The sequence below is a fragment of the Suricata suricatta genome, chromosome 10 (assembly GCF_006229205.1).
Source record: "Suricata suricatta isolate VVHF042 chromosome 10, meerkat_22Aug2017_6uvM2_HiC, whole genome shotgun sequence".
Taxonomy (NCBI): Eukaryota; Metazoa; Chordata; class Mammalia; order Carnivora; family Herpestidae; genus Suricata; species Suricata suricatta.
Genome location: NC_043709.1, coordinates 127,046,782 through 127,071,875, shown reverse-complemented (window position 1 = coordinate 127,071,875; position 25,094 = coordinate 127,046,782). Strand labels below are relative to the sequence as shown.

The following is a 25,094-nucleotide window of genomic DNA, read 5'->3' as shown; positions in this document are numbered from 1 at the left end:
GTTCAGTTTCCTTAAATGTCAAATGGGGATAAGAATAAGCACCTACCTCCTAGAACTGTGATGAGTGCGCATGCTTTATAGAAGTACGTAACATAGTGTGCAGCCCACAGTTAAGCCCTTCATACTGAGTGCTAGTTACTCTCACTTACTGCTAAAAATGCTGGGTATCAACCAGAAAAGATTCTAGAAGACAGACTCAAGGACAGAAAACCAAATACTTATTTACCCAACAGTCTCTTGTGCAGCATGTCAGTACAGTGCTATACAAACCGCCATGTTATGGCTCTAAAATTGGGGTGACACAGAAATGTCAAGAGGCTGGTTCATGGACTCTAGACACATAACATTCCAGTTAAACCAAGAGTGATGGGTTTATCTGCATAAAACGGGAATCCTAATTTGAGTATATTCTCAAATCTGAAGGAACACGGGGCCCTCGAGACAGGACTCCCAAACAGATAAAATGAAAGAATAAATATGTCTTTTTAAAAAAAAATATGTCCTGATTTAATTTAATTTAATCACAGATGACTGGCAACATGAGGCAATTAGAAATTGATCCTCATCTCACTTGCAAACATAGCTCTAACAGTAGGGGATCTAACTAAATAATGGAGTTACCAAAGTATGATGAAAATTGTATTGTTACTTTGCACGTAAGTGAGAAAAATGTAGCATGGAATATAAAAAAACAATTTTTCAGGCTAAATATTTATAAAGATGACACAAAAAGGGGGAGGTAAGAACTCTGATACTCTATATTTAAAAATCCTAAGAGGCACAGATATTTTCTACTTCTGTCCTATAAATGGCGGTATACCTTGATAATCTTCTTGTTCTTGCCGTTCATTGATATCTAGTGTGAGCTTTTTCATTCGCATCCTCTCTTCTTGTTCTGCCTGTTGCTGGTTCCAGTGATTTGCAGCAAGTTGGGAAGACATGGGTACATTAAGGATCTTAAACTGAGAAAAAATAAAAAAAGAAATTACAAATGGCTTGAGAAAATCAAAAGAAGAAAAAAGATCTCAAAATTTTAAGTAGAATTAAATGAGTTCAGAAAATAGTAACATCTTCCCTGATACTAACAGTATCAGGACAGTATCATCTGAGACAGTATCATCTGAGAACATAAACAGAGAACAGACTCAATCTACTAGAGACAAACCCACTAGGGATGGAAGACCATCAAGTTCGACCCCAAGAAAAGTAGAAGCTTCTCACTTCCTGCACTATGTTTAGAGGCATACATGTAGCAGCTGGTATATTTCTGTCATACTGACCCTATTATGTATGGGCAATAGTCAAAAACAGCTTTTACACAGCAAGCTGTAACCTGCGTCCTTTTCATTTCATTCCTCTGGAAGCAGTTTTGGCCTCCTGAACAACACAGAACAAACCTATTCCACCTTTAGTACTGATAGACCTAATTTCTAAAGATAGAATGCAATGTCAGAACACAGGACGAGCTAAGCAACTGCCCTATGAGACATATTTCTCTGTCATGAGACAGAGTCCTTATCTGTGAAATGCTTTTGTTTTTAGCAGGATGTCCCTGGTTAGGATTGTGCAAGGTAAACAAACTTAGATAGAAATCTATGAATTTAAGGGCCATGGTTCCCTGGAAGTTGATGAGTAAGCTATGTACCTATCTGAGTACAAAATAGAAACATTTCATAACTTGAATTCTCTCTGCTGTGTTTAACATGCACACCTCAGTTAAGAGACTTTCGTTAATACCTTGGATCAACAGCGATGCCTCATGAGGAAAAAGGGCACAGGGAGCTGTGCTCAGGAGCCCGACCTCTCTCTGCTTTACCTGTGCCCTTCTGATCCTTGACACTATCTCAGATGTCCTCTTCTAAAGTATTCTCTTTTATAAAATGTTCTTCGGTCAGGCAATATTCCCCTTAAAACGCAATACCCAGAACACTACATGTACTGGGCCAGATACCTGAAGGTGAAGAATATTAAGTGTGGGTGTCAAACATCTACAGACCCAACTTAACTACATTTCATCTGTACCACCGTAGGTAACTGAATGTCTCACACAGCAACATAAAAATGTATTAAAGGTAGTCCATTTGGCAGGGCGCTCAGGTGACTCAGTCGCTTTGGCTCAGGTCATGAATTAGTCTTCCATCAGGCTTTCTGCTGCCAACATGGAGCCCACTTCAGACCTTCTGTCCCCTTCTCTCTGTCCCTCCCCCGATCGTGCTTTCTCTCCCTCTTGCTCTCTCAAAAATATAAACAAACATTAAGCCATCTCTTTCTCTGCCCCACCCCCAGGCAACTGCTGACTTGATTTCTATCACTACCGAATAGTCTGTACTTCCTAAAAGTTTATGTAAGCTGAACCATACAACACACATTTAATTTTGTCCAGCTTCTTTTACTTTGCACAACTATTTCCAGATGCATCCATATGGCTTTGTGTATTAACAGTTCAGTTCTTTTTGTTGTAGAGCTGCATTCCCTTGTCTGATACACCACAATTTGTTTATCCACTCACTTGTTGACAGCATTTGGGATTTCTATTTTGGGTTATTACAAATATATTTAACATATGTTTTTGTGTAGACATACATCTGCATTTCTCTTAGATGTGAAATGCCAGTAATGAAAAGCTAGGAATACCTGGTGTGTTTTACTTTTTAATTTTTTTAAAGTAAACTCTACACTCAACATGAAGCACGAACTCATGCACGATCAAGAGGCGCACACTCTACTGAGACAGCCAGGCACCCCATGATGTGCTTTACTTTTTAAGAAACTGTGAAAATGTTTTTCAAAGTAGTTGTACCATTTTACACTCCACCAAGAGTGTGTGAGAGCTCCAGTTCTGTCACACCCTTGCCAGCACTTGGTATGGCCTGCCTGCCTGCCTGTTTATCTATCTATCTATCTATCTATCTATCTATCTATCTATCTATCTATCTATCTGTCTATCATGTATCTATTTATGCTAGTCTTTTTCATTTTAGCCATTCTAGTGAGTATATAGTGATATTTTTTACTTTGGTTTTAATTTTCATTTTCATAATGACTAAATCTGTTTTAAAATTCAATCTAGAATTATGCTAAAAGTTAACATCAAGTTTCTTGGATTGCATAGTTTTCAGAATGTACTTTTCCCTGTTCTTTGAACAAGGAAATTATTTGCTCATTTATGAATCTTTTGACTACTGCCTCATTCTGAAAGACTTTCTAAATTTAAAACAGCAGCTCTGCAATTACATACAGAGTACCTAATTATTTTTGCCTAAAGACTGGGACTCATTTAAAGTAGATAAATTATCACTTTTGACACTATCTGATTTTACCCCATCTTCAACTTACCCTTCCTGGTTGAAATCTCTCTTTTTTTAACTGTTTATTTATTTTTGAGAGAGTGAGCAAGCGAGCACGCAGTGGAGGGACAGAGAGAGAAATAGGGGATCTCAGGCAGGCTCCACATTGTCAGCTCAGAGCCTGATGCAGGGCTTGAACTCATAAACTGTGAGATCATGGCCTGAGCCAAAATCAAGAGTCTGGCACTTAACCGAATGAAACACCCAGATGCCCTGAAATCTTACTACTTGATAAAAATGAAAGTGAATGGCTATTTTTTTCCAGAATCTCTCCACAAGCAGTGGGTTTACCCTTCTATTTTCTCATGACCCTGAACACAGCCTTTTATTTTTATTTTTTTATTTAAAAAATTTTTAAGTGTTTATTCTTTTTTTAAGGTTTTTTATTTATTTTAGAGAGAGAGGAGGCATGATCAGGGAAGGGACAGAGAGAGAGGGAGACGCAGAATCTGAAGCAGGCTCCAGGTTCTGAGCTGTCGGCACAGAGCCCGATGCGGGGCTCGAACCCATGAACCATGAAATCATGACCTGAGCCAAAGCCAGACGCTTAACCAACTGAGCCACCCAGGTGCCCCTGAACACAGCCTTTTAAAAAGTACTTCCTCATATCAACTCCCCATCAAAAGGGAAAAAAAAGGATCTCCATAATCTCTCAACAATGTCTCCTTTAAAAACTGCATGTTGCGGACTGTTTATTGCTAAATTCTACTGTCCATGGTTTGATCATGGTCTGGTGTTCCCTTCATCCACATCTATGACTTCTGTGCCATCTTTTTTTCTGCCTCTTCCCCAAACTTCCCCTCAGCTCCATGTTACAGTCAGCGCTCCCATGAAATGTGCGCCTGCTGGCGGTGCAGAGAACACGGATTTCTATATCAGACAGGCGGGCTTCACAGCTCTTCCTCTCAACTGTACGAGGAGGATTTCTACACTACCTTTGAGGGTTGCTGTGAGAATTAAGTAAGATAAATACGTACGGTGCCCAGGACAGGGCCCGGCACACACAGGTTCTCTGTAAATATTACCTAGTCACAATGCGCCAAAATAACAAAGTTCCGAAGAAAAATAGCCCTCGTTACTTACTGTACATTCTGAAACTAAAATCCCAACAAAACAAAACCACATGTCAACTAAAAAAAAACATCTTCTTCACAGAATGAGACTGACAACCTCCAAGTGGAAAGGCACACCCGGACTACGTCTGCGCACCGTCCTTGGGCCTGCGCAGCAAGTCTGCACCAGGAGTGTCTGTATCAAATGGGACCTGCCCCAACTGTCTCTTATCCCCACTAACAAAAACAACGGAAACAAAGTGAAAATAAAATGGTCATCATTCCCTCCAATAAACCTTTTAATTTGTGTTTTACAATTCAGGAAGATACCCAAAAAGTAAGTTGACTTTAGAAAAAGTTCAGCTCCAAAAGAATTTTCTGCCAGACTCTTTACTGAGACATCACAACAATTCATAATGAAATTTTTAATTTTCAGCACTATTCATGAGGAAAGCATCCTGTTGCACCTGCATTCCCAAATCCAGGCGCCAAAAAAACTAATGGTAGAGAAAAGCTGAATTAAAATGGACTCTGTACACAGAGGTAGGTCAAATTACTATGACAGCAGAGATAGAGATGTCAAATTCTAGAAAGACCACAACTATGAGAACAATCTCCAGAATGATGACTAGAATCAATTTTCTAATCTTCCCTCAACAGAACAATTGTGAAATATGGTTAGTAAATATATATCAGAGGTACAGATACTCCAAATAAAATTTAACCAGTCAGTATAAACCAATAAAGATAGAGCTACATATATTAACACATTAATTTTAAAGATATAATTACACATAAAAGAATAATGTTGAAAACACAGTAGGAACTCAATGTATTTTAGCTGTTATTATAATTACTTTGCTACTATTTTATTAAAGTAAAGAAATCTGGACGATGTTGAGTACTGTCTCAGTGAAGTATAAAATGCCTATTAGGCTTCAAGAATGGCAGCTAACCTTTAAGTCATTCTCTGTCCCTAGTATCAAATGAGATGCCTTCTTTGAGGTGATAAGGGTAAAGAGAGGCGAAAAATCTGAGTCTCTCAAGACAAGTTACAGATTCCAATATTACAATGCTCTTACGTATCCAGCTGACTGGTTTTTCCTCAGAGGCTTTACAAACTGATGTACAAAAACATGCAAATGTAGAAAGAGTGGCGTATTACTATTTCACGAAATACTAAAGGCAAAGCACGCAGACAACTTCTTGATCACTATGAGATCACAAGCTGCAGTTCTAAGATGCTTCTATCGGTCACCACATTAACATATTCAGAGAGAAAACAGGGTGGCCATTTTCCCCCCTTACTGGGCTCCTGATAATAACATTTGAATTGTCTTTCACAATTCAGTAATGACGAGATTAATGGTGATGGTGCTTACCACACTAATGAAACAATATAAAACATCATAAAAATCAAATTGCATAATGGTCAAAATGCACCAAATATAGGTTTCTCTTCATTTATAAGACTAACTGACCTGAGACACGCTTTACAAAAGAAAATGTTCCAAGTATTATGTACTTAAAAAAGAAGACAAAACAGACAGTAATAAATACAGAGAGCACAAGAGACCAAGTTCCTGATGCCACCTCACCAGTGTCTTTACTGCTAAAACATTTTTCAAAGTCAATACTTTATGGCAAATTAAATGACAAAAAAACTAAAGTCACTCAAATTTGATTTCGTGGAATATAGTAATAGAATGAAGTGATTTACTTTGTACCTTAAAGCTACTTCATAAATGTGGCTGAAATTGAAACACACACACACACACACACACACACACACATATACACATACATAATTCCAAGTTACTATTAAGTATCAATTCAGTCAAATGATATATAAAACAAATGATGACTCCTTATAAATATTAAAATACTGCAAAAAATGGGTTGTTTACAAGTGGTAAGCTATAATACATTGTGCATTTGTTTAAAGCAATCAAAAAGTTCTTTAAAACATTATACGATGCTCTTATGAAATGTTTTAATGACCAAAACATTTTATTTCGATTCATTATTCTAATTCATAAATATTTAAATCTAGAAAGAAATAAATTATGAATAGCATTATCCTCTTTGTTTTTAACTACTCATTTTATTGGTGCAAGATTTTATTTTCCTAATGACTAGAGAAGAAACTTCTTTCTGAGCAGAAATCTGCTACACAAAGAGATCTTTGACTTAGGAATGAAAGATTCCTATAAGGCAAAACATTTCACATTTCTAGAAAAACCGTTGCACCAGAAGGGCCAACACCCAAAAGTTAAATAAAGAAATAAAAATCAGAACAAAATAACTTTCTTTTTCAGACCACAAAATACCAGTAATGTTTCTTCAAATAATGTTCCTAAAACTGAACATTTTCCAAAATTCCAAATGAGTTTATGAGTTGAAAATTTACTTAAAAACCAAGTACACTGAGCTCTCATTTCATGCTTAATATTTTTAACAAAGTTCAATAAAAACATTTCCTTAAAAGTTAAATAAAATTTCACATTTTAAGAAATAAGGACTTCCACTCTTCATTTTGTGTAGTTATATGGGTCATAAAGCATGTAATTTATCTACTTTAAACCAAAAATATTCCTTCTACAAAATAAACACATAGTCTTACTTTGATTCATACAATTTAGAATTCAGGACTGCTGAAATGAATTTATTTTTCAAAGCTCACGAGTTTCTTAAGGTAGGCTGTGGTTTAATTTATGTCTACATGTTCTAAAAAGGTCAAATGGGTATACAAGTTGACAAAGTTAAGATGAATTTTCACATGTGCCTCACAAAAGGAAGGGACAAATGAAGAAAACGAATTGTTTCCTCTTGTGTGATCTGATCTCCACAGAAGGATATTCCCAAGCCCCCTGTGAGGCAACAGCAAGGCCTGGAGAACTACGCCAGCAACACGAACGTCCCGCAGCGCTGCGGGAACGGGCAGCAAAGGACAGCAAACCGAAGTGGCCGGTACGGCCCTTCCCAATCCACGATCCCGCTCTTTCATGCCAAGAACGTTTGGTGATCGGGTCAGGGAGGGGCTGAGAGGTTTTAAAGAAAAAAGAGAAAGAAACAGATCCAAAAGGTAACGACTGAAATAGAAACGCGAAGCCCAGAGAGCAATGCAGTCTCCAGAACAGTAAAGCGGAAACCCGGGGCGTGGGATATCCGGGAACCGTGACAGACTCGCAGTTTCAGGTCCTGTGGGGAGAGCAGGTTTACAAAGCTCTCGATCCAACACTCAGCTTAAGGTCTGGATCAAAACCACCCTGATTTTCTAGGGACTCAGTGGAGGACAGGGGAGTGAGGAAATGCCAGCGCTCTAGCCTGAGGGTTGGGGAGGGCAGAGCTCTCCAGAGGGGCGCTAACCCCAGAGGCCGCGACGGAAGAAAGGCTAGCGCTGGAAAGGAATCGCGAAGGCAGTCTCTGAAGACACAGCGGTGCTCTGAGCCCGAGCCAAGGTTAACGTCACATACAACACGATGGGAGGTCTTTTCTGTTCCTCCCTTCCAGGATTCTAACTGGTGCACAGTTTTTATATCTCAAGATTCACTTGCCGTGTAACAAAATAATATATCCTGGACACTCTGGTCCTTTGAGTATGTAAGAAATTTCTGACAAGAGCAAAGATACAAACTAATTTGGACATCATCTCTTGGCGGCTGTGCTGACAGAGGGAACAGACTACCTCGTCCATCACAGATGGCATCTCATTAGAGGACCTGCAGATTGGCCCGTTCAGAAGAGCAGGCTCCCCACTCCCAACCAGTCTCTCTCTAGCCTCTATTTTGTTTTATTTTCCTTACGAGCATTTCCCCTAAGCTGACGTTACATATTTCTTCACTGCTTGCCTCCCAGCACCAGAATGAAAGCTCCCAAGAGAGGAGGGACTCAGGTGACTGCTGTACATTTTGCACAAAGGGCAGTGCCTGGTACGTAGCAAGTGAGCAACAAATTACCTGTTACGTGACCGTGTGAATGAATACGGAAGGCCTCTAGGTTGTGGTGGCTGCCATATTTCATAGAATCTAATGGCCCATTAACTGTAAGACACACTATTATTTCACACATCACTAAAACAGAAAAAAATGCTGCTACTTATAAATGCTAAGAGGCAGCTTGATTTCAGAAATGTTAAAATGTAAAAAAAATTCTCAGTGAATCGGTAATATGTGATATGTCCTAGAGTTGTGTCAGAGTTGGGCTTTATTTTCTTCATAGCACTTTTAACTCTCTGCAAATACATTCATCTATCAACCTTAGCAAGATGTGAGCTCACAGGGCGGGGACTTTTATCACCATAGCCTCAGCACCGAGAACAGTATTTGGAACATACGAGATGCTCAATAATATCTGATGAATGAGAGTGTCAACTAATGTATGAATCCCTAAAGTAACAGCTTAGTGATCGGGGAAATGATTTTGAGGGCCATCTGTAAGACATGGGAAACGAGGCGGAGGAAGTATGAGAATGGAGAAGGATTAGGGGTCTAAAAACAATGATTTTCAACAGAAATCTGAACAATTGAACATTTTCTTGAGATTTATCTGCCATCACTCTCCTTTCCTTTCCCACCTGAGTTATTTCATGAAACCTTCTTCTTGAAAGTCAAGGTATTGTGTCTTGGTGGTATAGTGGTGAGCATAGCTGCCTTCCAAAGTCAAGGTATTTATATATTCTAACAAATACACATGAATTCAAAATTTACATGTCCTTTCCTTTACAAAATATCCATTCAAAAGAAGTCAGTCAGATGTGTCTTCTATACGTACTAAAAAATAAAATTACTTCTACCACTGAATACTTTAAATGTTTCCAACTCTTATCCCCTTGTAGGCAAAAGATAACTTAGGGCACCTGGGTGGCTCAGTTGGTTGAGCATCTGACTTCGGCTCAGGTCATGATCTCACATTTTGTGAGTTCAAGCTCTGCGTTGGGTTCTGTGCTGACAGCTCAGAGCCTAGAGCCTGCTTCAGATTCTGTGTCTCTCCCTCTCTCTGCCCTTCCCATGATCATGGTCTGTCTCTCTCTGTCTCTCAATGATAAGTAAATGTTAAAAAAAAAAATTAAAAACAAAAAAAACTTACAACCTATCAAACAAAGCTATTACTCACACTTGTTAAGCAACAATCGCCCGTGGTGAGAGTCTCTTACCTGCTGTTTATTGCCTTTTCTTGTTAACATAACAAACGGCATAGTGTCTGCAGACTCGGCCTCTCCCTCCCCACCACCTAGTGGTGGCCCTTTCCTCAGCTGGCTTTTGAGATGCAGAGGAACAGCAACATCGAGTTGGTGCACTTTAACAGATTCGCCACTTCGTTGCTTAAAGACAGAAATGAAAAGATATAAGTACTCCAAAGTAAACAGGGATACATGTAAATATAAACTGCACAATTCATTCAGTGCCATTATTTCTTAAAACACAATAATCATTAAAGCCAAAGTAATCTTTCTGACAGGCAGCAGAAACAGAGGCGCCCTGTCCCCTGCGCCCACCTCTGGCATGTGGCTGGGAAGACCCGGGGAAGGCCAGTGTGACTGTGTGACTGGCTCTGCTTGCCGCTGCGGCTCTCACGGGCCCAAACACACAATGCTGCAGCTCCCCTGACTCGGCCAGCTCCTGAAATGCATACCCGCACTGCGTTATCTTCCTTCATATATCACGTGTCACAAGTGCCTGCTTCTCGGTGACAATCCTCCACCAGACTGGCGGGGTTCAGCGCCGAATCCACTCCCCCTGGTGTTCTCTAGCAGTGTTTTACATACCACAGGTGCTCAATTAATATTTAGGACTGAATGGAATCTATTACTGTTCAGATTAACTTCGTTTGTTAATAGCAAGTTTTAAAGACTTCCATTGGATTTATTAATCAATTATTTAACGATCCTTCACTGAAGACTTCTTATGTGTTGCGCTCAGAGATACCAATACTAAAGAGACAGTCTCTACCCCCAAAGAGTTCAAAATTTGTTAATTAAGATAGAGAAATACATTAATTACAATTCATCCAAGTCATGTATAACGGGTGTTGGAGGTGAAGTGACTACACAGGCCTGGCTGGGAATGGGTGGATGTTGAAACTTCGCAGAAGACTGAATAAAGAAGGGACGTTTGAGAATGTCTTTAAGGCTTCCTATGACTTCTTGTAAGCAGATGGGAGCAGAGTGGGCTGGGGGATATGCAGGGACTTCCCAGGGACAGACGACAGGTGCACAGCAAGGACACGAAACAGCATGGTGCTTTTTGGGAACTGCACATAATTTTCTGTATTTGCTGAATGGAGCACAAATGAGGAAAGAGCTGAACCTGATTCTTCAAATCTAAGCCGGTAATGACAAAAGGCCACAAAGGTTTTGAAATTACTTTCCCACACTCTAAGTGGTCTTTGATATAGGCTCCATATTTGCAAGAGATCTAAATAAAATAAAATGGTAATAAAGATATGAGATTTTATTGTTTTTATGTTCTAATTTGCTAGAATTTGCTTAAAGTTATCTCAGATGCGTATCCCAGATTCGTAAGATTTACAAATACTTTTACTCAAAATTTGAAAGCATATTAGATCAATCTTTATTTGGAAATTAATTTTTCTAATTATAAAATGAAAATATTGTCTTTGTAAATTATTTAAATACAAAAATGTACCCGCTGATGTGTCCATACCAACCCCTCCCTCTACCCTGCTCCAAGGTGCAACAAGCAGTATCAATGAGGCATGTTCTCCAGATTTTTCTGGAAAATACTAGTAATCCACATATACATAGAAGCTGCATCTACACATACTGTTTTGTACTATATACATGTTTTTCTTCTTTTAGATTCTGTATCATGGGCATCTTTGTAGTTGAGTATATACAGAGCTAGTCATATGGATATGCTCTTATCTATATAATTGGTTCTCTATTGATAATCTAGACTTTTCCCTATTACAGTATGACATTTATATATTTAACTTCATGTACCTGAGTGAAAATTAGTAAGGGTATATTTTCAGATCAAATGGCATGCCCATATGCTAGGTTTACTAAGTTTCTCTCTAAAAAGGCTGGAGAGGGCGGAGAGGAAGGGAGCTCTGTAAACTTCGTCTGCCCCATCTATTGAACTGAGAAGGATATTACTCTCATCTGCAAGAGCGGAAGGAGAAAATACGGACTCCAGAAAGAAGACAACTTCAAAGATACCTGAGTGAGTGAGTGCAAACTGGGGAGACTGGACAACGAGCCAGCCCCAGAAGGGCAGGGGAGGTGGGAGCCCCAGCCCAACACAGGGCAAGCGCGAGGAGCCCGAGAGACAAAGGGAAGAGACAGAGAAACTGAACACACTCATAGTACTGTCTCTGGGAAAGAGATAAAGAACGTTTAACCGCGCTCGGAGAGAGAAACTCTCACTCCATATATAACTGCTGGGTAGCCCAAATCCCGAACCTGGGTGGTGCAAGGGAAAGAAGAGCTTCCAGCCCTGCGTCATCCTGGTAGAGAGTCAGCGGCCGCGGCCGCGGCACCAGTGGTGCTCAGTTCGACCTCGGCTGCGGGAGTGGGAGTACGCACCTCATTTCCGTGGCACATCTCACCTCCAGCATTGGCCGCGGGAATCCCGAATCCCAGGTGCCAACAGGGAAAAAACAGCCCCCACCCCTACGCAATCCCGGCAGGGAGTTGGAGGCAGTGGAGGCCGGGGCTTGTGCTTTTCCCTGCAGGAGCTCTTAGCTCATTTCCGGCAGCGTCCATCGCCTCAGGTAGCAGCAGCGCAAATCCCAGCCTGCGCCAAGAGAAACTGCTCCCACCCCCTAGCGGTTGTTATTCCAGCTGGGGTCTGGGAGTCCAGAGCCTTGTATGTGAGGGCGTGTACTTCATCTCCAGCTGCACACCTTGCCTCAGGCAGCGGCAGCGCAAATCCTGGCCTGACCCAAAAGAAACTGATCCCTCCCCCTAAGAAGCCAGCCACCAAACCAAGTACCTCTCATCTTTGGTAGCATAAAAGTGCATGGACTAGGACATTGAACAAAGGCGGGCCTGGAAAATACAACTTGGCTGAGCTATGGCACAAGGAGATCGGACTCATTAGAGTGGCCTTCAGTGTTTACTTCCAGTGGAGCTTAGCGTGCTGCCATTCTACTCTCTGCAGCAACAAAGGCAGAGCCTCTGAGAGCAGCCCCCCAAGACCTACTACACCAAACCACGCCTATCAGCAAGGGGGAGCTGCAACTTTTTTTAATTCCTTTTTTCCTCTTTCTACTTATTTATTATTATTATTATTATTATTATTATTACCTTTTTTGCTCAAAATATTTTTTTAATTTTTACTCCTTATTTTCCTTTCTCCTTTCTCCTTTTTTTTTTTCTTTCTTGCAATCCAGATATATTCTCCTGTATCTCATCCTTGTCTCTCCCCTCCACTGGCCATACACTTTTAGACTGTCCATTGTCCTTCGTTGTCTCTGACCCTCTTTATTTTTTTTTCTTTTTTCTTCTCTTCTTTTCATCTCGTTCCTCTCCATTTTCTTTCTTCCTTTCCTCCTTTTAATTTCTTTGTTTGTTTGATTTGTCTGTGCGTCTGTGTGCTTCTGTTCCCTCTGTGTTTGTCTGTCTGTTTTCCTTATTAGGGCTACCCCAAGAAACAAGCCAAAGTGTGCATGATGGCGAGTCCCAAATATCGCTGAGTAGGAGAAACTGAGAGACACCATTAAAAGAATATTTCCTGAAATGACAGGCCCTGGACAGTCAATAAGCCTCCTTTAACAGAGCAATATTAATAAGTGCACAGTGCACAACGAGCTTTCTAAAGCTGACAAGAGAGAGAAAACTAGCAAAAATGACAAAACAAAGGAACTCTCCCCTGAAGAACCTCCAGGAAGAAGTCACAGCCACAGAACTGCTCAAGGAAGATCCAGACAACATACCGGATCAAGAATTAAAAAAAACTTGTCATAAAATTAATCGCTGGGGTTGAAAAAAGCATCAAAGAAGCAACTACACAATGACTAGGAACTTTGAAAACAGGTGTGATGAGTTTTAAAAGGCTATAAATGAGGTGAATATTAAAATGGAGGTGGCCACCTCAAGGATTGATGAGGCAGAGAGAAGAATAGGTGAATTAGAAGATATAGTTATAGCAAAAGAGGAAGCTGAAAAAAAGAGAGAGAAATTAATCCAGGAGCAGGAAAGGAGAATTCAAGACCTGAGTGATACAATCAAATGGAACAATATCCGTATCATAGGAATTCCTGAAGAGGAAAACATAAAGAAAGGTCCTGAAGGGATACTAGACCAAATTATAAGTGAGAATTTCCCAAATCTGGGAAAAGAAATAGACATTCAAATTCAAGAGGCACAAAGGACCCCCTTAAGACGTAATTTGAATCGGCCTTAGGCACAACATATCATAGTGAAACTGGCAAAATATAAAGATAAAGAGAGAATTCTGAAAGCAGCTAGGGAGAAAAGGGCCCTCACGTACAAAGGGAAACCTATCAGAGTGATTACAGATCCATGTAATGAAACTTGGCAGGCCAGAAAGGAACGGCAGGAAATCTTCAATGTGATGAACAGAAAAAACATTCAGCCAAGAATCCTTTATCCAGCAAGCCTGTCATTCAAAATAGAAGGAGAGATAAAGGTGTTCCCAAATAAACAAAAATTGAAAGAATTCATGACCACGAAACCAGCCCTACAAGAAATCCTAAGAGGGTCTCTATGAGGGAAATGTTGCAAAGAATACAAGGTGCCAGAGACACCACTATAAACACAAATTCTATGGAGTACACAATGACTCTAAACCCACATTTTTCAATAATAACACTGAATGTAAATGGACTGAATGCTCCAACCAAACGACAGAATGGATAAGAAACCAAAATCCATCTATTTGCTGTCTACAAGAGACTCATTTTCGACCAGAAGATACCTTCAGGTTGAAAGTAAAGGGATGGAGAAATATCTATCATGCGACTGGAAGCCAAAAGAAAGCTGGAGTACCCATACTTATATCAGGCCAACTGGACTTTAAAGTAAAGGCAGTAACAAGAGATGAAGAAGAACATTATATAATGATTACAGGGTCTCTCCATCAGGAAGACCTAAAAATTATAAATATCTATGCACCAAATTCGGGAGTGACCAAATACATAAAACTATTAATCACAGACAGAAACAATCTTATTGATAAGAATGTGCTAATTGCAAGGGACTTTAATACTCCACTGACAGCAATGGATAGATCAACCAGAAAGAAAATCACTAAAAAACAATGGACCTGAACGACACATTGGAACAGATGGAATTGACAGATATATTTAGAACTCTGCATCCTGAAGGTACAAAATTCACCTTCTTCTCGAGTGCACATGGCACATTCTCCAAAACAGATCACATACTGAGGCATAAAGCAGCCCTCCATAAGTATAAACGAATAAAGATCATACCATGTACACTTTCAGATCACAATGCTATGAAACTTGAAATTAACCACAGGAAAAAGTCTGGAAAACCTCCAAAAATGTGGAGGTTAAAAACCACCCTACTAAAGAATGATTGGGCTAATCAGGCAATTAGAGAAGAAATTAAAAAATATATGGAAACAAATGAAAACGAAAATACAACAATCCAAAATCTCTGGGACACAGCAAAGGCAGGTCTAAGAGAAAAGTATATTGCGATCCAAGACAATTTCAACAAATTAGAAAAAGTGCAAATTCAAATTCTAACAGAGCACCTACTGGAACTAGAAGGGAAGCAGCAAGAACACCCGAAGCCCAGCAGAAGAAAAGAAATAATAAAGATCAGGGCAGAAATAAACGATAGAGAATCCAAAAAAACAGTCGAGCAGATCAATGAAACCAAGAGTTGGTTCTTCGAAAAAATAAACAAAATTGATAAAACTCTAGCCAGGCTCCACAGAAAGAAAAGAGAGAGCACCCAGATACACAAAATCATGAATGAAAAAGGATCTATTACAACCAATCCCTCAGAAATACAAGCAATCGGGGCATTTGGGTGGCTCAGTCGCTTAAGCCTCTGATTTCAGCTCAGGTAAGATCTCATGTTTATGGGTTCGAGCCCCGCATCAGGCTCTGTGCTGACAGCTAGCTCAGAGCCTGGAGCCTGCTTCTAGTTCTGTGTCTCCTTCTCTCTCTGCCCCTCCCCCCTCATGCTCTGTCTCTCTCTGTATTAAAAATAAATAAAACATTAAAAAAATAAGCAATCATCAGCGATTACTATGAAAAATTATATGCCAACAAACTGGACAACCTAGAAGAAATGGACAAATTCCTAAATGCACATGTACTGCCAAAATTCAAACGGGAAGAGAAAGAAAGCATGAATAGACCGATAACCAGTGAAGAAATTGAATCCATTATCAAAAATCTCCCAACGAATAAGAGCCCAGGGCCAGATGGCTTCCCAGGGGAATTCTACCAGACATTTAAAGCAGAGCTCATACCCATTCTTCTCAAACTATTCCAAAATATAGAAATAAAAGGTAAACTTCCAAACTCATTCTACAAAGCCAGCATCACCTTGATACCCAAACCAGACAGACACCCAGCAAAAAAAGAGAACTACAGACCAATATCCTTAATGAATACAGATGCAAAAACTCAACAAGACACTAGCAAATCAAATTAAACAGCATATGAAAAGAATTATCCATCATGATCAAGTGGGATTCATTCCTGGGTTATTGGGCTGGTTCAATACTCGCAAAACCATCAATGTGATCCATCACATTAACAAAAGAAAGGATAAAAACCATATGATCCTGTCGACAGATGCAGAAAAGGCATTTGACAAAACACAGCACCCTTTCTTAATAAAAACCCTTGAGAAAGTCGGAATAGAAGAAACTTACCTAAACATTATAAAAGCAGTTTATGAAAAGCCCACAGTTAATATCATCCTCAATGGGGAAAAACTAAGAGCTTTCCCCCTGATATCAGGAACACGACAAGGGTGTCCACTCTCACCACTGTTGTTTAACATAGTGCTGGAAGTCCTAGCATCAGCAATCAGACAACAAAAGGAAATAAAAGGCATCAGAATTGGCAAAGTAGAAGTCAAACTTTCACTTTTTGCAGATGACATGATACTCTACATGGAAAACCCAATCGACTCCACCAGTAACCTTCTGGAACTGATCAATGAATTCAGTAAAGTCGCAGGGTACAAAATCAATGTACAGAAATCAGTTGCATTCCTATACACCAATAATGAAGCGGCAGAAAGAGAAATCAAGAAACTGATCCCATTCACGATTGCAAGAAAAACCATAAAATACCTAGGAGTAAACCTAACCAAGGATGTAAAAGACCTATACGACGAAAACTATAGAAAACTTATGAAAGAGACTGAAGACGACACCAAGAAATGGAAAAATATTCCCTGTTCAAGGATCGGAAGAATAAACATTGTGAAAATGTCATTACTACCCAAAGCAATCTGCACATTCAATGCAATCCCCATCAAAATTGCACCAACATTCTTCTCAAAGCTAGAACAAACTATCCTCAAACTCGTATGGAACCACAAAAGACCCTGAATAGCCAAGGTAATATTGAAGAAGAAAACCAAAACAGGAGGCATCACAATCCCAGACTTTAGCCTGTACTACAAAGCTGTCATCATCAAGACAGTATGGTATTGGCACAAAAACAGACACATAGGCCAATGGAACAGAATAGAGAACCTAGAACTGGGCCCACAAATGTATGGCCAATTAATTTTTGACAAAGCAGGAAAGAGTATCTGATGGAAAAAAGACAGCCTCTTCAGCAGGTGGTGCTGGGAGAACTGGATAGCAACATGCAGAAGAATGAAACTAGACCACCTTCTTACGCCATACACAAAAATCAACTCAAAATAGCTGAAGGACCTAATGTGAGACAGGAAACCATCAAAACTCTCGAGGAGAAAGTAGGAAACAACCTCCTTGATCTCAACCGCAGCAATTTCCTATAGGACACATCCCCAAAGGCAAGGGAATCAAGGACTAAAATGAACTATTGGGACCTCATCAAGATAAAAAGCTTCTGCACTGCAAAGGAAACAATCAAGAAAACTAATAGGCAACCAACAGAAGGGGAAAAGATAGCTGCAAATGACATATCAGATAAAGGGCTAGTATCTAAAATCTACAAGGAACTCACCAAACTCCACACCCACAAAACAAATAACCCAGTGAAGAAATGAGCAGAAGACATAAACAGGCACTTCTCCAAAGAGGACATCCAGATGGCCAACAGGCACATGAAACGATGCTCAACATCACTCATCATCAGGGAAACACAAATCAAAACCACACTGAGATACCAACTCACGCCAGTCAGAGTGGCTAAAATGAACAAATCAAGAGACTATAGATGCTGGCGAGGGTGTGAAGAGACGGGCACCCTCCTACACTGTTGGTGGGAATGTAAACTGGTGCAGCTGCTCTGGAAAACAGTGTGGAGGTTTCTCAAAAAACTATCTACAGAACTCCCTTATAGCCCAGCAAGAGCACTGCTAGGGATTTACCCAAGGGATACAGAAGTGCTGATGCACACGAGCACATGTACCCCAATGTTCATAGCAGCACTGTCAACAATAGCCAAAACATGGAAAGAGCCTAAATGTCCATCACCTGATGAGTGGATCAAGAAGATGTGGTATATATATACAATGGAGTACTACATGGCAATGAGAAAGAATGAAGTATGGCCATTTGTAGGAAAGTGGATGGACCTCGAGGATGTCATGCTAAGTGAAATAAGTCAGGCAGAGAAGGACAGATACCATATGTTTGCACTCATAGATCTAACAGGAGAACAGGAGAAATCTAATGGAGGACCAGGGGGAGGGGAAGAGGGAAAGAGAGTTGAGGAGAGGGACGCAAAACTTGAGAGACTATTGAATACTGAAAACGAACTGAGGGTTGAAGGGGGAGAGGGGAAAAGAGGTGGTGGTTATGGAGGAGGGCACTTGTGGGGAAGAGCACTGGGTGTTGTATGGAAACCAAGTTGACAATAAACTATTTATAAATAAATAAATAAATAAATAAATAAATAAAAGTGGGGGGGAAAGGCTGGACTGATTTACATAGTCCAAATACAGATATTTACCCACACTTAACCACAATGGGTATTATCACTTTTCACATCCTAATATATGATGATCTGATAAAAAGGCTCATCTTAATTTGCTTTTCTTTTGATTACTAGTGAGCTTTAGCATGATTTTACTTATTGTTTCAATCAACAATAAAAAAAAAAACCACCTGGGTCATTCATTTGTCCTCATTGGTTTGTAGGATCTGCTAGGACACTACAGCCGTTACCCTGCCCTATGTAGGCTATTTCTGGTCTGTCATTTCTCGCAGCATTCTATGCTAGAAGGCAATAGAGCAAGATTGTTGAAAACAGACTTCACCACTTACTCTTGTGGCCTTACTGTGGCTTCAACTGAAACATGGTAATACTAACACTATCTGACAGCAATGTATGAAGAAGAAAGGTGAAGTCTCAATGCAATAACCAATAATCTTCACAATTATTAACATTTCTGATAAATTTGCAATTAATTCTGGTGTGGGTATAAAATAGAAATTAACCTTTATTTTTACTGACCATTCACTGAATAATACATTTTCCTTCAACTGAGTTGCAATGTTGTACCCTATTATTAAACCGCCATGTGTTAGGTCGATTTTGGACTTTCCTATTTCATTAATCTATTTGTTCTTAGGCCAATCTATTATTGTGTGTTTAAAATGTTCTACTGTCTTATTATCTCACCCTCCACTTTCCACAAGTGTCCTAACTATTTTGTTTATTCATAATTATTCTAAATCACTGGGGAAGAAGGAGCTTTTTATAAAACCCAGTGGACTAATGTCAAGAATACATTAAACAAAATTTCTTTAAACATCAAATAACCAGTATTCCTCTAAATATTTATATATAAGTTATTTACATTTTAAATCAAGCTTAATAATTTACTATATTACATTTCCCCAAATATTTATCTTTGGCCAAGTTTGAATCGTGAACAAACTATAAGTAAAAGGTCTTAGCAATAGAAATAGGACTTCAGAGGGGTTGCTGGGTGTCTTATTTGGTTAAGCGTTTGACTCTAGATTTCAGCTCACATCATGATTTCACAGTTCGTGGGTTCAAGCCCTACATGGGGCTCTGTGCTGACAGGGTGGAGCCTGCTTGGGATTCTGTCTCCCTCTCTCTCTGCCCTTCCCCCTCTCAAGCTCTGTCTCTTTCTCCTTCAAAAATAAATAAACATTAAAAAAATTAGAAATAAAAAAGAGAGTGAAGAAATAAGACTTCAGAGAGAAAAAGCAGAGACTGGTACATTAAAATTACTCTGTTCGAAGTTTTGTATTTACCACATTTCCCCCCCAGTGTATCCCAAAGAAATGTGCACATGAGGATGGGGTATAAGGAGTACTGGCAGATGCCAACTGCACAAGTTAGGAAAAAGCTGCTGCGGAGGCAAATATTCTGATGTAGGACCCTCGTGTCACCCACACTAAATGTGCTGCAGTATCCTGTAGGGAGAAGACCCTCTGAGTAGAGGAACTGCTCGTACCTGAAGATTCTCCAGCATCATCTTATCCAGAGCTTGAATGAAGTCCTCATCTTCCACACAAGGCACATGCTTAAGTCCACCTCCCTTAATCATTACCTCCTTATTAAAACAAAACAAGAAATCAGACGGGGAACTTTTACCACTATGTTTTGGATGGCAGAGTCTTTTGCATGGATAACTTGTTCAACATAACTCAAGGAACAAGTAAGTAAAATATGTAACATTATTACATGTTTTTACAAAAAACCTTTTTAATATAGTAACGTACTTAGGAAAACAAACTGAAATGAATTTACAAAGGAATTATTTTTCAATAATCACAAGAAACACAACTTCAGCAGCTAAAAGTGAAATACTAAAGAAAATGTTAGGTGACTTCAAAAACAAATTTTCAGTCATACATACAGTATTTTCCTCATCGGTTTCATTCTCTTTATTTGAATCTGTAAGGTAATCGGTATTCTCTTCCTCTTCCTCCTCGCCCTCATCATCATCATTATCAGAACCCTCCTGAAATTATACAGCATTACAAGATTAAAACATTTTGAAAAGGATTACTATATTTTACGTTACTTAAAAAGGTTTTAAAGCCTTCTGTACAATTGTTCATTATTCTCAAGTTCTGGCCTTTTATGTGGTTTGCCTACAATTTAGGGCAAAGTCAGCTGGCAACATCTGCTGAAAACTAGTGCACACCAGTAGCCAAAACCCCACTTCCCTAACTTCCACCAACCTAATCATACAAAGATCCTTTGTACAAGCTCTTCCTTGATTTCCAAAAGGAATGAACTTCCTCAACTGTCTGTATATTTCTCCTCCCTGGCTATTCTGAGACTGAGTTTCTCATAGTACTTCTTTAATACTCCACTAACTCTGGAATGAAAGTCAGTGTACAGTTCAAATATACCCCGGTTAGCAGTGGAAAGCAAGGGCAGATTTATAAAGCGCTACACTGCGGAGAGCACTAGACTGTGCAAGGTGCTCTCACATACCTCATTTTGTTGCTTTCTCCAGTTGTAAGAAGGTCGGATAAGCTCTCATATCCCCATTGTTAAACATGAAGAAACTGAGGCTTGGATAAGTTAAGTGACTTCCCCAAGGACACTCTGCCTATGAAGCAGAGGAGGAGGCAGTTCTGATCCCCCTCGCCACTGCTCTGCATCCTCTCGTCAATACCCCCACCTCCTCTTCTATCGGCCAGATTTCCTTTCAAACAGAAGACTGGACAGAACCCCAAAGGATATTTCAAAAGGGCACACACACACACAAAAGAACACAGTCGTGCCCGATCTGTGCAGCCTTTCACTTCTAATAATACAACTCACTCTCATTTGGTTCTGTGAGTGTAAAAAAAACTACACTAAATCCCAGTTCTTCTCATTGTACCAAGACAAAAAATGTGAATGAGAAATAATTCCTAAGAGAAAACAAACTGTTTTAATTTGTTACAATTTTTTGATATACATAACAATTTTAAAAATTCAAATAGTGTATTATTATTTACTATACAGATATCTGGAGACTTTTAGAGTTTCTAAAGTGGACATACTCTGGGGATATACAGAAATGCATTTACGTTTTCAAATGCATTCACTTTTTTTTTTTTTTTACGTAGGTCTGTAATTCAAAATCAAATTTGCAATAAAAATGCTCTTAAATTTGCCCTTGGAAAAAAAATTAATCATTTTTTAATACTTAAAAATGCAGTGGGATCCCTGCATGGCTCATACGGTTGAGCATCTGAATCTTGACTTCGGCTCAGGTCATGATCTCAAGGTTTGTGGGATTGAGCCCCATGTGGGGCTCTGTGCTGTCAGAACGTTTTCTCTCCCTCTCTCTCTGCCCCTCCCCTGCTAGTGCTCTTTCAAAATTAAAAAAACAAAATAAGCTGCATTAATTTTTTCTCGTTACCACTCTTTTTTATATTACCTGGGCAAAAAGAATGGATTAACTTTTGACACTGAAAGGCTGAACAAGAATTCCACTGTCCTAATCCCTATTATATGTGGAATCTAGAAGTAAACAGACCACAAGCTCTAAGTTGGCTAAGGTCACAATGTCAGGGTTCAAATATGGCCTCACCACTTACTACTCTGAGATCTTGGGCAAATTCCCCTATCTGTCCCTTATTTTCTCACCTACCTCCCTGGGTGTATGAGAAATGGTAGCGTAAATACAGTGTTTAAAAAACTGACTATGAACAATGAATGCTCAATAAATATTACTGCCATTATAATGATAAATCTTGTACTTAATCTGTCAAATTACATAAATGCTACACAGGAAATTTGAATTTTAGCAGAACATTTACTTAATCTTTACAGTTATCTTTAATTTACGTAGCTGATATTAAGGAGGAAACATTCTGGTTGTGAAGTATTGGGAAGAACATCAAAATGCCATCTAGATCTTGAATGAGTTGAGGATCAAGATGAAAAAAAGAGCGCAACTGATCTGAAAATGACTCTAGCCCTTTCCTTTCTCAGCTGAAACACGTAGTTGCAGAATATCTTATTCAATGCTCTTATTAATCAACCCACTTTCTCTCTTTAACAATGTTCTCCCTATGCTCAGAGAGCAACCACGAGAAAGGGTGGTCTTGATTGGGAAAAGAAGCAAACTATGCTAATGCATTTATTAAAGCACACCTCTCTCACTCTTGCTCCCAGACAAGGCCCATGCAATGCTAACTGAACACTGTGATTTTTTCTACTCAGCAAACACATTGTGTCATGTCTGACATTCAAGTGCAACAGAAAAGGCAAGCAATGGCTAAAAAATCACACAACATTCAAGGGTGCCGAGGTGGCTCAGTTGGGTAAGCATCGGACTCTTGATTTTGGCTTAAGTCACAATTTCACAGTTTATAAGATCAAGCCGCATGTCTGCTGCCATTGACAGTGTGGAGCCTGCTTAGGACTGACTCTCTCCCTCGCTCTCTCTCTCAAAATAAATAAATACACATTTAAAAAAAAGATACAACTTTCAAAATTATAAAGTTCACTTTTGAGAAGGAGAAAATGTATTCATTGAAGAAAATGTAATACATCCAAACTCTTCAAATGAAAAATTTATAGGAAAGCCGAGTCACTCTTTAAAATCACATTTACTAAGGCTGTTTAATTTATTAGACTCTGTTTATCTAATCGGTGAGTAGTGAAATCCAAAGACAGCCATAAGATTGGTCTGATACATTTAATTGTTATAAAATACTTAAACAAAATTTTTAAAAATTTTATTCACTATTGAGAGACAGAGACAGAGCACAAATTACTGAGAGACACAGACAGAGCACGAGCAGGGGAGGGGCAGAGAGAGAGGGAGACATATCTGAAGCAGGCTCCAGGCTCTGAGCTGTCAGCACAGAGCCCAACACGGGACTTGAACCCACAAGTGGTGAGATCATGACCTGAGCCAAAGTCAGATGCTTAACTGACTGAGCCAATCAGGTACCCCAAACAATCTTATTTAAAAAAAAATTTTTTTTTACATTTATTTATTATTGAGAGACAGAGCATGAATGGGGGAGGGGCAGAGAGCCGAAGTTGGACGCTCAACTGACTGAGCCACCCAGGCGCCCCTAGTTTCATTTTTAAAAGAACAATCTAATGTCCAACTATTATAATGGAAACCAATTACAGAAACATTACAGCTCTCAATTTTTAGCAGCTTATTTATATCTACTTTAGGGGAGTTCACAGGTTGGAAGGAGATCTTATTTTATGCATTCAAGCAAATCTTTCCTCAAATAATCAAGATACTCTTGTACAAATGTACCTATTTGCTATAAATAAAAGTCATCACCTCTTCTTCTGGGTCATTTACTTCACTTTCATTTCCAGACTGTTCTTCTGTTTCAGCTCCTCCTTCTTCTTCTTCTTCATCCTCTTCAAGATTTTCTCCTTCTGTCATAGACTCTTTTGAATCTTTATCATTTACTAGACCTTGAAATGAGGAGAAATTGAAAAAGTATATAAAAAGGATAAATTTTCAATATTATACCACTTAATTTAGAAGTATGCATTAAGATACTTCAAAAGCCATTTTCTCAGAAGAGTAAAACAAGAATACAATTTCAAAGCATTTGAAAAACATTTTACAAACTAAAGACACCTTCAACAAAAAAGCAATGATACATTATATATATAAATGCATATATAATATGTATATACATATACATCACATATACACACACAATATATGTATTTTTTTCAGCTTCTGTTTATCTCTATCTCAGATGAACATAAACAAAAAGTGCTAGCACATAAAATGCAGCCTCAACCATGTGAGAGAAATCCCATTTGGCTATCAATTTGAATGTCTGCAAATTCAGACTAAGGGAAGGAGCCAAAGGCGTGTCACTAAAGAACTTAATTTTTTCCTCAGTAATATCATTCTCCTCCTAAGAGAATTCCATGGCTTGAATTTGCTCCCACCTAGGCGTGTTCATTCACAGCTCATTCACATCTCATGGTCCAGTCAATTCTTCTTCTATTTTTTTTAATTTTTTTTTTTTATGTCTTTTGTTTCTTTTTGAGAGAGAGAGACAGTGCAAGCAGGGGAGGGTCAGAGAGAGGGGGAGACACAAAATACGAAGCAGGCTCCAGGCTCTGAGCTAGCTGTCAGCACAGAGCCTGACGCGGGGCTCGAACCCACAAACCATGAGATCATGACCTGAGCTGAAGCTAGACGCTTAACCGACTGAGCCACCCAGGCGCCCCCATTCAATTCTTCTTAATTGACATTGGAATTCCAAACGACTCTCTCTACTTTCAAAATGCCTCATCTGATCGGACTTTCCCCGTCTCTCCTAAGCCTTCTCCTGTAGCTGGATCTCTTCTGTCACAAAGCACACAATCTTGGAATCTTGCTCATCAGATACTCTTCTCAATACAGAGTGCCCTTCACTAGGCACTTCCACGTCCTATACATTCTCTAAGTTCAGTCTAAATTTTACTTCCTGAATAGATGCAATGAGTACCTGAACTTATTACTCTTCCTCCTACTTGCTTCTAAAGCTCTTAAGAGAATTTCTCATGGCACTTTGCATTTAAAGATGCATCGTGTAGTATTTTTTCCAATGATTTCATAAACATGACATCAGATTATAAGACCCTTGAATAT

At 39.3% G+C, this 25,094-nt stretch overlaps 1 protein-coding gene across 4 annotated transcripts in view; it reads right to left on the bottom strand.

Annotated features, from left to right (window-relative positions):
- Window positions 1-25,094, bottom strand: part of UPF2 (UPF2 regulator of nonsense mediated mRNA decay) — a 118,360-nt gene that overhangs the window by 7,992 nt on the left and 85,274 nt on the right. For all 4 annotated transcript variants that reach the window (XM_029953308.1, XM_029953307.1, XM_029953310.1 and 1 more), the window contains exons 16-20: window positions 23,775-23,914; window positions 20,376-20,480; window positions 19,971-20,069; window positions 9,555-9,722; window positions 821-962 (exon numbers count right to left, since the gene is read on the bottom strand). In XM_029953308.1, the coding sequence (XP_029809168.1) occupies window positions 821-962; window positions 9,555-9,722; window positions 19,971-20,069; window positions 20,376-20,480; window positions 23,775-23,914 (654 nt within the window). The remainder of the gene's footprint in view (window positions 1-820; window positions 963-9,554; window positions 9,723-19,970; window positions 20,070-20,375; window positions 20,481-23,774; window positions 23,915-25,094) is intronic.